The 16079-nt window shown below is 42.5% G+C and overlaps 1 protein-coding gene across 1 annotated transcript in view; it reads right to left on the minus strand.

Moving 5' to 3' along the window:
* The window catches only part of LOC115170657 (calmodulin-regulated spectrin-associated protein 3), a 55559-nt gene extending 40239 nt beyond the window's left edge, over window positions 1-15320 (minus strand). Inside the window, exon 1 of the mRNA XM_029726901.1 lies at window positions 14778-15320. Within this exon, the coding sequence (XP_029582761.1) occupies window positions 14778-15000 (223 nt within the window). The 5' untranslated portion in view covers window positions 15001-15320. The remainder of the gene's footprint in view (window positions 1-14777) is intronic.
* Between the last annotated feature and the right edge of the window lie 759 nt (window positions 15321-16079).

Here is a 16079-nt window from a genome sequence, read left to right on the forward strand (position 1 = left end):
CTTCAGTAATCATCAATGAATAGGATATTGCTGATTGAGCGAGATTCAACGCTTCGCTCTCGCAGTCACACATAGTATCTGCGCATGTGCACAGTTTCGCAGCGTGGCTGTGGGTCACGGAAATTGACCCACTATGCTGCATCTACAAACACATTATTACATTTTTGTATTATTTTTGTATTTTTTTTATAATTAGGTTTGGGATTTTTCTTAACATTAAGGATCCCAACTTTCACACCCTTAATACCAGAGGTCTTTAAAAAGGAAAAGGGTGCCATCTCAAGACACAATCTCTCAGCTGTTTGTTCTGGATATGGGACAGGAACACAACGTTCAAAGTCCTAACAATATCATTGGCAAAACACAGTTTAAAGTCCTATTGTCAGATAAACACATTCTGTTTATCTCTTAGTATCTAATAGAAACAAACTTAAAGTGAATGTGTCCTCATCAATTATACACTGAGTATACAAAACACTAGGAACACCTGCTCTTTCCATGACAGACTGACCAGGTGAATCCAGCTGAAAGCTATGATCCTTTATTGATGTCACTTGTTAAAGCCACTTCAATCAGTGTAGAATCTACACTACACTGTAGATGAAGGGGAGGAGACGGGTTAAAGAAGGATTTTTACGTCTTGAGACATGGGTTGCGTGCACAGAGGGTGAATGGGCAAGACAAAAGATTTAAGTGCCTTTGAACGAGGTATGTTAGTAGGTGCCAGGCGCACCGGTTTGAGTGCGTCAAGAACTCCAACGCTGCTGGGTTTTTCACGCTCAACAGTTTCCTGTGTGTATGAAGAATTGTCCACCACCCAAAGGACATCCAGCCAACTTGACACAAATGTGGGAAGCATTGAAGTAAACATGGGCCAGCATCCCTGTGGAACACTTTACACCTTGTAGAGTCCATGCCCTGACAAATTGAGGATGTTCTGAGGGCAAAAGGGGGTGTGCAACTCAATATTAGGAAGGTGTTCCTAATGTTTTGTACAGTCAGTGTATAATGAAGGTATAGAGTATGGATAGACGACGCTAGACTACCTTGCAACTACAATCTGAGTGAAGAGCTGAGTAGGGGTTAAACGAAGGTGTGTGCGAGCGTATGTGCACCTGTATGTGCGTTTGTGTGTGCGTGTGGCGTGCATTTGTGTGTGCGTGTGGCGTGCGTCTCGGTGTTGTGTTATCCACAGCAAATCCAGCCAGCCAATCATAGGGCCTGCAGGAGACAGACAAGGTTACAGAGACAGGCATGATACACCGGTTACAATGTCATCTTTCCTAGGGGCTAGTATGAACTCCTCCCTCCATTTCCCTGTCTGTAAGTGTTCCATCAGCAGTTCAGGTCTGATAGTGTCATTCGTCCCCCACGGGAACGACACTGTGGTACATTCCATTTCCAACCCCACATCAGTCAGTGGTTGCATCCAAAATGGCACCCCACTCCTTATATAGTGCACTACCCTGGCCATTTGGGATGCGATCAGTATGGAACCCCATCATCAGTCTGGGTCAAGAGGAGTGAAACGACACGACATCCAGGCCCAGAGGTTAACGTCAGCGTCTGAGAATTACCAGACAGAGCCCTGTGGTACTGGTAGATAACCAGGGCCTTGTTCATTAGGCATCAACAGAAGAAAACAGACTACCTTGGCCTAACCATTAAGAAAAGCTAATGTTGGTTTTCGCTTGTGTGCCCCGTTGAACATGACCCTGGTGTTTCATTTTCAGCTGAGGGCAGCTGAGGCGACTTCTGAACAGAGTTGATAGAAACCTATGCTTTGTGGCACATTTCTCACAGTGCAGCTGGGACAAGAAAGTCACCTGAACCTTGTGAAAGGGCAAACCAAAACAGTGTCTCCGCCCCAAATGGCACCATATTCACTTTATAGTGCACTGCTTTTGACTAGCTCAGGCCAGTGCATTATAAGGGGAATAGGGTACCATTTGAGGCGAGCACTAGGTTTCTACCTCAATGAAGCACCCAGCACCATGTAGGAAACAAGTCCCTTTAGCGCAGCACATGATGTGACGCACAGTCCAGGAAGATGATGAAGAGCACGAAGTAAACACGACTTGGACTGGTTTTCAGTAAACACGGCCACACACACACACACACACACACACACACACACACACACACACACACACAAAACCCCATACAAGCATGAACCTGAAAATCCACATCCGACACACGCTCTTAAACTGGTTTGGCCGTATTCAGAGTGGATGAGACTAGGGCTGTTACGGTGGATGAGACTAGGGCTGTTACGGTATGACAATATTACCGCCACACCGGCGGTCACGAGTCATGACGGCAGTCAAATTCCACATGACCGTTTAATCAAGGTAGTTAGGCTTCTCCAAGCTCTGATGCTACCGATGGTCATTACTAGCCTACCAAACTTGCTAACTGCCTGGTACTCAGCACTCTATTGTCCCTTTAAATCACTCGTACATCAATGCAAATGTAATCGAAAATCTAAATCAAAACGCTTCATGAGAGCCCACAAGCTCCTGTTGCGCAACATTTCTGTAGGCTACTATATTTATTTCTCAACTTTCCTAATATTAAGCGCATTGCTTCTCTTTACAACAGGAGTATAGCCTACCTGGCTGGCATGAAAACGAACCACGGGAAAAGCGTCCTCCATTCGCTATGTATGTGCATAGAGACATGTATTTTATTTCCAGCTGACCCTGTTTAGAGACAGGAGCATGATAATGGTCCATTCTGAATCCAAAACAAATTTCATATGTAAAGGCAAGATTAAATCAAGAACAGTCTGATGGGTGACAATATTAGCGTATTCCTTGTGGATTATATATTACCACTTGTGTGCAGTAAGGCAAGAAACAGCGCATGCCTTTTTTTTGGCCACTTTTTCAAATCATAGTCGCACACCTCATGTAGCCTAGCCCATAGGCCTGTGTGTTTTGATAAGGTTTGTGTCACAACTAAAGTGGCCAAATAATTGAAAGAAGTTTAGCACATTCATCCGCTTTTCAACAGGTAGAGTTAACTGGCAAACATACGCAGCGCGTGAGTTTCAATGCGCTTCTAATGTGAAGAAATAGCCTAACAGTTTATCAACATTTTAAGAGAAACGTTCTGATCTGTTGCGTCAGCCTCATTGCATAAAAACGTTTGTTTGATGCTAGTGATTGTATTAATTTGGGATCGATCGCATCCCACAACTGTCCCAGACTATGTTTGGAATATTTCTTTCTTGCACAGAATAGGTCAACTTTTGTACTATTGACAATCTACTATCCCCCAAGGTATAAAAGTTGATAGGCCTACTCATCTTGTTGGCTAACGAAAAGTAAATGTGGACAGTTCTTCCAATATCTTAAATGTGCACCTTGGAATTGGATAAGTATGCATGCATGCAAGATTTGTTGAGGGGGCATTACAGCCACGTAAAGGGGATGCAGCTGGGAAATTCGAGGCATTATCAAGTGCTTGTCAAAATTGTGAATGAGAGACTGATGAAGTGTGTACAGCCTGCGCAAATAGTAGAGCTCATGCCTTTCATGCAACTTTTTTCAAATCATCATTAGTCGCATCATACAGCCTTAGAATGTACTAAAAATCAAAGCATATAGCCCAACCTTTGTATCACAACTAAAGTTACATAAATAACTCTCAATTAAGCATAGGAGGAGCTGTTTTTTTGTTAACCGCTCAACACAGAATAGCCGCATGTGTGCACTCCCTCAAATCGTTTGGAGAAAATATTCAGCTATGTTCAATTGTATTCTTCATATATTCTTATATAAAATAATATGGCAAAGTGTATATAAAATAATGCCACGGAATTCTAAGCAAATCTTGTCTGCTAAATGAACTAGTGTAGCCCACAGCCATATGGCATAGCCAGATCACGACCTAACATACAGACAACTCAACGTATGCTATTCTGTTCTTCTGAAATAGACTACATTTTCTTTATAGCTTGCTTCTTTAGACCTGTCTAAAATAAATAATAGATTTATTGTGAAGGTGTAGGCTATATTACATGGATTTATTAGACTTTTTAAAATGTAGATGTTCCACAGGTCTGCATCAGTGGCTTGTAGGCCATGCGTGGAAGCCAGGAGATGCTAAATGTGTTTATGTTAATTAATGGTCAATTACTGTGAGAATGGCAGTTATTTGCTTGACAGTCACCGGCTGACAAAATTTCATGACTGCCACAGCCCTAGATGAGACCTACGTGGCCTATTCGATGGACAGTAAACGCAGCCTACACACAGACTAATTTTCCAACCCTACGGTAAACAGTTGGAAGGCTGAAAACAATGAAAAGGGAACAGTTAGCTTAGTTTCCGAAAGGAGACTTAAAAAGGGACATCACATGGTGAACTCTGACTCATGAGAAGATCAGAGGAGATTGATGGATAAAGGGAGTCGCCCGACCATATTGTCATTTTGCAATTAGGGTTCCTTGAATTAAGTTAATGGTTTTATTTAGGGCACACAATAGCATGGGACGCCTTTCCCCCAAAACAACATTCCATTCACCTCCCTCCGGCTTTCTGTACTGTCACTGACTTCACCACTACAACGTTTCGCAACAGAAAACAAAAACAATCATCTGTGTTCTTATGGGACAAGTTCATGAAGTACCACTCCGTTTCCTCAAAGGTTTTCGCCCCCCAACTGAACACAACCCAGGTGTTGAATACTCTTATGTCAAATAGGAGAAAGATTACATTGGGGTGTGTGAATGTTCCATTGTGGTTAAACCACAGGGCATTGTTAGCAGTATAAACGTTTCATGCAAACTGACTGACCAAGTGAGGGAGGTTAAACTACGGGTGCATCTCAATAGTCTAAAGCAGTTGACCTTTTCTCATCTCCTTTCCCTCCTCCACTCTGATTCAAAAGAACTGGACTGATGGAAGGAAGCACATTGGCAACTTGGCGGGCCAGACTATTGAAATGCAACATAAGATACCGCATTGAACACACAAGGCGTTTTCAAACACTGCACGTGGAATAATAATATTTTCAGGATTTTCAGTACAGTTCCACCATGCACCACCAGGACGTCACTATAGGACGTGGAGAAAAAGAAGAAAAAAAAAATGACATAATGCAAAGTAGGATGCAAAGCAAGATGGATCCAGTCGATATAAGCATAATTTCCCTGTGGGACGGTCCAGAAGGATGAACGGACAGTCTGTGTCACACACATCACCAGGTTGAAACAGACAGACAGGGAAGCAGCAGCCTGGAAATAGACATTTTGCAAATGGGATTTCAGGTATTGGGAACCGCAGTTTTAAAAAAGGCCTGCAGCATACCTGCTCTCTTTCAAGTAACACAACACAGCCGTTCACACTTTGTTTTAAAAAAAAAAACCCGCTTAGGACACAAAGGAAATTGAATATGAGTGAGAAGGAAAAAAAGAAGAGTGAGTGGAAAGCAGGAAAAGTGTAACGAGTCAGCAGTAAATGGAGGATAACAATGTCACCAGGACATTGATATCCATACACCCACAAGAGGATAGTATTTTGATAGCAAACACTAACCTGTCTGACTCTGTGTAAGCTGAGTGAGTGAGTGTATTAACCGGGAAACTGGTTCCAGGGAAGCAGCCGCTCAACTATCACTATAACAGGTCAGGGGTCAGGGAATACCTATTGGTCTAGGTGAGGGGTCAAAAGGTCATACACGAGCTGGGTTGTAATAAAAAATCATGCAAATTTGGTGAGTAACACACAAAAGGCTCAAACAACTTAGTCTATTCACTTATAGTGCTTGTGTAAGGTAAATTGAGGTAAAGGTAGTGATGGAGTAGAATATAAAAGAGCTCTGCTCTGTGTTGTCTACTACACCCCAACCCCACTACTGACAGGAAGTGGCAGGGGGATGCACCAGAGCAGAGCTCCATGTAGTCCTATTTATAATTGATCGATTGAATTAGCCCGACCGGTCTGTCTTGTCATAAATCTCAGACATGTGGCCGTCAACAAATGGACAGTCACAAACTGAAACACTGAAATAGGACTACACACAGAGGCTGGCCCTAGTTTCAATCGAAGCGTCATTATGGGTAAGATTCTGTAAGGATCGATTCTGTCCCTCTCCATTCCAGTTAACTGTACACCAGGTAGAGCACTGACTGACGGACTGGCTGGCAGACAAACTGACTGGTTTACTGGCTGGCTGACCAGCGTTACATTTCAGAAGGGTTGTCATGGGAACAGTGAACACATTAAGACCACTTAGTTTTAATTAAGGGCCGAACAAAGCAGCTGCCAGAAGCAGACAGAGGCCCACACATTTCCTGATTAGGGCCGGGGTCCAGCGTACTCAGGCTGGCCTGCGAAGACCGTTCATGAACATGTCTACACCTTAAATAATTCAGAAAGAACTCTGATATGCTCAACTGTGCAAGGTAAGCACAAAGAGGGAGGGAGGGAGAGAGAAAGCACAGTCTCAAAATGTCGGCTTTAACCTGTTTGGTATAGGGGGCAGTATTGAGAATTTTGGAAAAAATATGTTCCCATTTTTAACTGCCTCCTACACCAACTCAGAAGCTAGAATATGCATATTATTGTTCAGGTTTGGATAGAAAACACTCTGAATTTTCTAAAACTGTTTGAATGGTGTCTGTGAGTATAACAGAACTCCTATGGCAGGCAAAAACCTGACAAGGTTTCAAGCAGGAAGTACCCTGTCTGACAAGGAGTCGTGCGTCTTACCTCTTTTTATTGAAAAGTAAGGATCTTAGCTGTAACGTGACAATTCCCAGGGCTCCAATAGGCTCTCAGAGCCCGCGAAATAACTGAAGGTTTACGAGGGAACCTCAGGTTGAAATATATTATCGCCTTTTGTAAGTGGATGCTCGGAGGACCTTTCAATGATGCGCGTGCATGAGTCGCTTCTGAGGAGAAATTTTATTCGGCTGTTTAGGCTCAATGCATACTCCCGGTCGGAATATTAACACTTCTCTACGACATAAATGGCATAAAAATTGGTTTTAAACAGCGGTTGACATGCTTCGAAGTACGGTAATGGAATATTTAGACATTTTTGACACGCCAATGCGCCATGCGCGACACCGCGAAGAAGCATTCTAGAACTCACGAACAAAACGTCGCTGTTTGGATATAACGATGGATTATTTGGGACCAAACCAACATTTGTTATTGAAGTAGAAGTCCTGGCAGTGTATTCTGATGAAGAACAAGCAAGGTAAGAACATCTTTCTTATAGGAAATGTGATTTTGGTGGATGCTGACCTGGGTGGGTATCTAAATAGCTAGCCCTGTAATGCCGGGCTATGTACTTAGATTATTGCAAAATGTGCTTCATCCGAAAAGCTATTTTAAAATCGGACATATCGAGTGCATAGAGGGGTAATGTATCTATAATTCTTAAAATAATTGTTATGCTTTTTGTGAACGTTTATCGTGAGTAATTTAGCAAACTGTTAGTAAATTCACCGGAAGTTTGCGGTGGTTATGCTTTTTCTGAACGTCACATGCTAATGTAAAAAGCTGGTTTTTGATATAAATATGAACTTGATTGAACAGACATGCATGTATTGTATAACACAATGTCCTAGGTGTGTCATCTGATGAAGATTATAAAAGGTTAGTGCTGCATTTAGCTGTGGTTTGGGTTTATGTGACATGATATGCTAGCTTGAAAAATGGGTGTCTGATTTTTTCTGGCTGGGTACTCTGCTGACATAATCTAATGTTTTGCTTTCGTTGTAAAGCCTTTTTGAAATCGGACAGTGGGGTTAGATTAACGAGATTCTTGTCTTTAAATAGCTGTGAAATAGTCATATGTTTGAGAAATTGAAGTTATAGCATTTCTAACGATTCAAAAATCGCGCCACTGGATTTCAGTGGCTGTTACGTAGGTGGGACGAGTTCGTCCCACATGTACTAGAGAGGTTAAGTGAGAACATCCAAATTAGTATCTATGATTAAAGAAGATGTACTTCAAACGATTATCCTAGAAAATATCAAAACTAATTTATATAACATAAACCAACATGTTGTTGTCGACAATTGTTGATTCGTTGTCCCTGTTGTGATATCCCTCCACAGCATGTTCACAGGAATATCAAAACCTTCATTATACAGTGGGAGAGGCTGAGTGCTTTTAGGACAAAGACAGGCCTTATTTTAAGACTGGTAACTAATGGTAAACATGTTATTATCCTGTGGACTAGGCTAATGTTCCACATGACCCCTCTCTGGATCAGGTTGATATGCCGATTGCCTGAAACACCCCTGGAAATAACTACAGGCCTCAGGGTTTTGATGTCTACAGGTTGAGGTTAACTACACACACTTCAGACATCATGGGTTACCAGCATTCTTGTCTATTAAAACTAGGGCGTACTGAAAAAGATAATAATATGCCATTTAACAGACGCTTTTATCAAAATGGACTTACAGTCATGATTGTAGTCATTTTACGCACAGGTGGTCCCGGGAATCGAACCCACTATCCTGGCATTGCAACTGCCATGCTCTATGTCGAATTCAATGTGACATCTTTGGTTAAATAAGGAAAAAATGAAATGAAAAATGTTACATTTAAAAACTATTACTGGTTTGTGTATAACAATTTTGATATAAATCCCCCTAGATTTGAATGCCTCAATTATGAGACATGCATACAGTGCATTCAGACCCCTTGAATTTTTCCACATTTTGTTATGTTACAGCCTTATTCTAAAATAGATTTTTTTTAAATCATCAATCTACACACAATACCCCATAATGACAAAGCGAAAACTGTTTATTTGAAATGTTTGCTAATGTATTAAAAATCTAAAACAGAAATACCTTATTTAAACACAGTTGAAGTCAGAAGTTTACATACACTTAGGATGGAGTCATTAAAACTTGTTTTTCAACCACTCTACAAGTTTCTTGTTAACAAACTATAGTTTTGGCAAGTCGGTTAGGACATCTACTTTGTGCATGACACAAGTAATTTTTCCAACAATTGTTTACAGACAGATTATTTCACATATAATTCACTGTATCACAATTCCAGTGGGTCAGAAGTTTGCATACACTAAGTTGACTGTGCCTTTAAACAGCTTGGAAAATTCCAGAAAATGATGTCATGGCTTTAGCAGCTTGATAGGCTAATTGACATCATTTGAGTCAATTGGAGGTGTACCTGTGGATGTATTTCAAAGCCTACCTTCAACGCTGTGCCTCTTTGCGTGAGATCATGGGAAAATCAAAAAAAAATCAGCCAAGACCTCAGAGACAAAATTGTAGACCTCCACAAGTCTGGTTCATCCTTGGGAGCAATTTCCAAATGCTTGAAGGTACCACATTCATATGTACAAACAAGAGTATGCAAGTATAAACACCATGTGACCACGCAGCCGTCATACCGCTCAGGAAGGAGACGCATTTTGTCTCCTAGAGATGAACGTACTTTGGTGCGAAAAGTGCAAATCAATCCCAGAACAGCAGCAAAGGACCTTGTGAAGATGCTGGAGGAAACGGGTACAAAAGTATCTATATCCACAGTAAAACGAGTCCTATATAAACATAACCTGAAATGCCGCTCAGCAAGGAAGAAGCCACTGCTCCAAAACCGGCATAAAAAAGCCACACCATGGTTTGCAACTGCACATGGGGACAAAGATCGTACTTTTTGGAGAAACGTCCTCTGGTCTGATGAAACAAAAATAGAACTATTTGGCCATAACGATCATCGTTATGTTTGGAGGACGAAGAACACCATCCCAACCGTGAAGCATGGGGGTGGCAGCATCATGTTGTGGGGGTGCTTTGTAACTGGAGGAACTGGTGCACTTCACAAAATAGATGGCATCATGAGAAAGGAAAATTATGTGGATATATTGAAGCAACATCTCAAGACATCAGTCAGGAAGTTAAAGCTCGGTCGCAAATGGGTCTTCCAAATGGACAATGACCCAAGCATACTTCCAAAGTTCTGGCAAAATGGCTTAAGGACAACAAAGTCAAGGTATTGGAATGGCCATCACAAAGCCCTGACCTCAACCCTATAGAAAATTTGTGGGCAGAACTGAAAAAGTGTGTGCGAGGAAGGAGGCCTTCAAACCTGACTCAGTTACACCAGCTCTGTCAGGAGGAATGGGCCAAAATTCACAACTTATTATGGGAAGGTTGTGGAAGGCTACCCGAAACGTTTGACCCAAGTTAAACAATTTAAAGGCAATGGTACCAAACACTAATTGAGTGTATGTAAATTTCTGATCCACTAGGAATGTGATGAAAGAAATAAAAGCTGAAATAAATAATTCTCTCTACTATTATTCTGACATTTCACATTCTTAAAATAAAGTGGTGATCCTAACTGACCTAAGACAGGGAATTTTTACTGGGATTAATTGTCAGGAATTATGAAAAACTGAGTTTAAATGTATCAGAGCATTTGCTATGAGACTCAAAATTCATCCTGTTTCCATTGATCATCCTTGGGATGTTTCTACAACTTGATTTGAGTCCACCTGTGGTAGATTCAATTGATTGGACATGATTTGGAAAGGCACACACCTGTCTATATAAGGTCCCACAGTTGACAGTGCATGTCAGAGCAAAAACCATGCCATAAGGTCCGAGACAGGATTGTGTCGAGGCACAGATCTGGGGAAGGGTACCAACAACAATAAAATTCAGCATTGAAGGTCCCCAAGAATACAATGGCTTCCATCATTCTTAAATGGAAGAAGTTTGGAACCACAAACACTCTTACTAGAGCTGGCCGCCCGGCCAAACTGAGGAATCAGGGGAGAAGGGCCTTGGTCAGGAAGGTGACCAAGAACTCAATGGTCACTCTGACAGAGCTCCTCTGTGGAGATGGGAGAACCTTCCAGAAAGACAACCATTTCTGCAGCACTCCACCAATCAGGCCTTTATGGTAGAGTGGCCAGACAGAAGCCACTCCTCAGTAAAAAGGCACATGACAGCCCACTTGGAGCTTGCCAAAAGGCACCTAAAGACTCTCAGACTATGAGAAACAAGACTCTCTGGTCTGATGAAACCAAGATTGAACTCTTTGGGCTGAACGCCAAGCGTCACATCTGGAGGAAACCTGGCATCATCCCAACGGTGAAGCATGGTGGTGGCAGCACCATGCTGTGGGGAGGTTTTTCTACGGCAGGGACTGGGAGACTAGTCAGGATCAAGGAAAAGATGTACGGAGCAAAGTACAGCGAGATCATTCATGAAAACCTGATACAGAGCAATCAGGACCTCAGACTGGGGCGAAGGGTCACCTTCCAACAGGACAACAACACTAAGCATACAGCCAAGACAACGCAGGATTGGCTTCGGGACAAGTCTCTGAATGTCCTTGAGGGGCCAAGCCAGAGCCCGGACTTGAACCCGGTCTAACATCTCTGGAGAGACCTGAAAATAGATGTGCAGTGACGCTCCTCATCCAACCTGATTGATCTTGAGAGGATCTGCAGAGAAGAATGGGAGAAACTCCCCTAATACAGGTGTGCCAAGCTTGTAGGGTCATACCCAAGAAGACTCAAAGCAGTAATCGCTGCCAAAGGTGCTTCAAGTACTGAGTAAAGGGTTTAAATAAATACTTATGGAAACGTCATACTTAAGTTTATTATTAAAAAAAGAAGGGTTTTGCTTTGTCATTATGGGGTATTGTGTGTAGATTGATGAGGGGGTGAAAAACAATTTTAGAATAAGGCCATAACAAAGCGTGGAAAAAGTCAAAGGGTCTGAATACTTTACGAATGCTCTGTGTAGTGTGAATGTCAGCAGTTCAGTAAGTCACTTTAGATAATTAAAGCCTCTGCTATGACCCGATTTTCTATAGCTCATGAAGGATCTGTAAAACAGGTAGGTAGGTGGTCCTGATCCTACCATCTGTGTGCAACAGTTGACAGACAGACAGACAGACAGACAGACAGACAGACAGACAGACACTATGGTGGACCAGGGGCCATCCCAGAACAGAGCATAGCAGGGATCCCCTACTGACCTATAAATGCCCACAGAGCCACAGCATAATGACATCCTAAGCTTCAACATGAATACCCTTCCCATCATAGACCAGGGTTAGGTTCAGTAGGGCACACCGTAGCAAACTGTTTTGCAACGGAAAATGAACATCAGTCTGTTTGGCCAAGTTCAGGTAGTAGCACCTCATTGTTTTATTGCGTTTGAATACGTTTTCAACTTCACTGAACACAACCCTGCATTTACATGCTGTAAGCATGTGCTACAGCACAGAGGTAGTTTCCACCATATTTCTTATAACATTCATTTCCTTTTAAATCCACAAGGGAGATGAACATGTAAACAGGGCAGAAGGGTAGAGAGTCGGGATGCAGCGCTAGATCCTCCTTAGATCCTCCTCACGTATTGACTCAGTCTCACACCCAACCCAAGACACACTGATGATGAGAACATGAGTCATAATTATGAACAGGACACAGCTCTAGCAAGGTGGAGCTACAAAGCAGCGACAGGTTTCAGGCACAGTGAACAAACAAGAGATGTTTTTATAACCTTTGTTCACTGGTAACTCTGTCTGTCTGAGATCAGACAGACAGACAGACAGACAGACAGACAGACAGACAGACAGACAGACAGACAGACAGACAGACAGACAGACAGACAGACAGACAGACAGACAGACAGACAGACAGACAGACAGATCAAGTAGGCTAATCAATAGTCATTCATTCCTTATTTAACCAGGGAAGTCACATTGAGTTTGACAGAGCATGGGGTTTTGTCTTTCATATCTATCTGTTCATCCATTCCATGAGTTGCTCTCTCTCTCGTATGCTCTGCCCCTGTGTACAAAAACTAATTTCGTTTTTTTTTTTTTATTATTCGATTTTTTTACAGAGAGAACAGATATCAATTTGTCTGCTTGATGTCTGACAAAACTAGAGACATCTTAGGGTGTGTGTATGTGTGTGTGTGTGTGTGTGTTTATTGGCATGAATTCAGTCAGGGTACTCCCAAGCTTTTTTCATTATCCCTGGCTAGCCGGGGAAATCGGGGACCTTTGTTTACATTTCAGGAATGTGAAGGAAGGTTATCGTTACAGGATTTCCAAATGAAGCCCTTTTTAACCAAGATGGGCATTGTTCTCCACTGTTTACTAAGTGTAGTAGAATGTCTTATGTGCAGTAGGACTATGCATTAATCAAGTGTTCTGGACTGTAGCTAGGGTTGACCAATAAGAGAGCTTACATATAGTAAGAGAGCACTTGGTAAGAGTACTCCATATCCTTCTATTATAAGTAATACAAACATGCAGGTGTATGGTGGTTGGTTATTGGTTCTGTCCTTTCCCATCTATACTGAACAAAAATATAAAACGCAACATGTAAAGTGTTGGTGCCATTAAAGGCCACTAAAATGTGCAGTTTTGTCACAACACAATGCCACTGATGTCTCAAATTTTGAGGGAGCATGCAATTAGCATGCTGACTGCAGGAATATCCCCCAGAGCTGTTGCCAGATAATTGAATGTTCATTTCTCTACCATAAACCGCCGTTTTAGAGAATTTGTCAGTACTTCCAACCGGCCTCATAACTGCAGACCATTTGTAACCACGCCAGCCCAGGACCTCCACATCAGGCTTCTTTACTTGCGGGATCGTCTGAGGCCAGCCACCTGGACAGCTGATGAAACTGAGGAGTATTTCTGTATGTAATAAAGCCCTCTTGTGGGGAAAAACGAATTCTGATGGGCCTGGCTCCCAAGTGGGTGGGCCTATGCCCTCCCAAGGCTGCGCCCCTGCCCAGACATGTGAAATCCATAGATTAGGGCCTAACGAATTCATTTTAATTGACTGATTTCCTTATATGAACTGTAATCATTGAAACTGTTGCGTTTATATTTTTGTTCAGTATAAGTATGTTCATTCAACTGGGGAGGGTAGGCGGCCTATATACACAACTAAAACAGGTTTCGTTTAAATAGTGTAGTAGACATATCCAACAAACCGATGATCTTTATGTGGGTGTGTATGCGCGTCATCGAAAGAGAACGGGTGGTTTCAGTAGGCTCCACGCGCCACTTGAGCGTTCAGTCTACTACCATTAGCATTATTATAGAGAAATAGACCATTATCGATACCTCCTGTTATATTATGTTTGGATACATTATTAAAATCTCACGCTATTTGTTCAGCAGCTGACATGACAATAGCCTATGTGTTTTTCAGTGGTGAACACTCGGTTCAGGTCAGGATATTTTATAGTCCCGGAGTTACTCGCCAGCCAAAATGAAATTAGTTCGATCCATTATTGGTGACTGAAATTAGACAAGCTGTCAAAACCGATGCCTCGTCACAATTCTCTAGGGGGGGGGGGGGGGGGCCCCTCAATGCACCAGTCGAAATTGGCACAGCAGCGAGCTGGGTCTTAAATCAACTACCGTAGATCAAATAGGTTTTGTTTTTTAGCATGTTGTAAGGATATATTTTCGACGTTATACAATACTCAGGCACGACACCTGGGAATCCGAGCAAGGGCCGCTATTCGGATTGAAATGGGGTGCCGAGTAGGGCTACATCCCACACACGCTCTCTGTCCCACCTCTAAACGTACTGTAGGCTACTCTTTGTGTGCCCAAAATCGCTGAGTTTACACAACGCGCAGTCAGTCCACCTTCATGCACGCGCTTTTCATTACACTGACAGTCGGGGAACAATGTTGGATTACACGGGAGGGAGGGGAATGTAGGAAAAACACAGAACAAAACATTAGAAACGTTCGGCTACAATAGCCTAGGCCACATACCTGCATTGCCGTAAGATTTAGCCAAGACCCATCCCACACTTGCGCATATTTTTGCCCTGGTACAATCATACAGATCCAAAGGTTTTATGTCCGGGACTACAAAAGTCTTCCTCATCGCGTTGGAGTCCACCATAGCAAGTCCGCAGACAGGCCGTGGTAACCGGTGGGGGATAAAGACCTTGAAAATAGTTGGTGGCGAAAGAAAAAGCTTCAAATCAAGCATTCATTCTTTTATTTTTCCTGTTCCATAACACTGGGGCTGAGGAACACGGATGTGTGTAATCGTTTTCTCAGGAAATATCCAGACACTATGGGCCCCAGCTCAGGATATATCCCGTTTCTCTCCTGATTTACAGACCCCCCCAAAAAAATGGTCATAAGATGAAGGCGCGCGGTCTTAAAGCCCTACTGAAGCCCCAACACATCGGGTTATAAAAATAAATAAATAAAGGCGTATTATTTCCCGTTTCGCCGTCCGCATTGCTAACGTTTGGTTAGCGCTCTACAGTAGGCTGGAGCCCCGCCGATGACTGATTTCCAGGTGCTCCACAATGGCATCACTCACTCAGCCGACTGACCAATCGCGTTTGAGGAAGAGTGAAGGGGCGGGTTCTGAATCGTGCGAACGCGACCAGCAGGTAGCGGTATGATGACAGGTGCATTAGGTAGGGCATAATATGAATTAGGTCGGTGAAACTTGCCGTGTTGAATAGAGCAAATAGCCTACAGGAGGTTTCCATACAGTTGTCTCCAAATATTGTCCTCTGACCATGAAACCTACCATATAGGTAAAAGGAAACGCCAACAATGATGGATTTTGAGATTTATATGCAATGTAGGCCTATACGTTTTAATTAAACAGGTGCATAAATGGCCTAGGTGCCATAAATGATGATGCAATGTAGGCATTTTTATCCCAGGACTCAAGTAGTCCTACTCTGTGTGGTTTTGAACAAAAAGTAGCCCACCAAATTATAAGAAAACGTCTATCAAAATAAAACACATGGACTGCCTCAAACCCCCAAATCGTACTAAAATAAACGTGTGAAATAGGAGCCTAGGCCTTGATTTCTTTTCTTTCCACTTTCCAGTCAACGCTCAAGCTTTGCAAACCACACAGAAAACACAGAATTCTCAGCAGGCACACAGATCTCCCAATCACATCACATGATGGCCTTGAAAGTTCCAAGAGCTCTCTCAGCGGTAACATTGTGACTACATCCCAAATGGTACCTTATTCCTTATATAGTGCACTACTTTCGACCAGGGCCCATAAAGCTCTGATCAAAAGTAATACACTAT

Source organism: Salmo trutta, chromosome 32 (genome assembly GCF_901001165.1).
Source record: "Salmo trutta chromosome 32, fSalTru1.1, whole genome shotgun sequence".
Taxonomy (NCBI): domain Eukaryota; kingdom Metazoa; phylum Chordata; class Actinopteri; order Salmoniformes; family Salmonidae; genus Salmo; species Salmo trutta.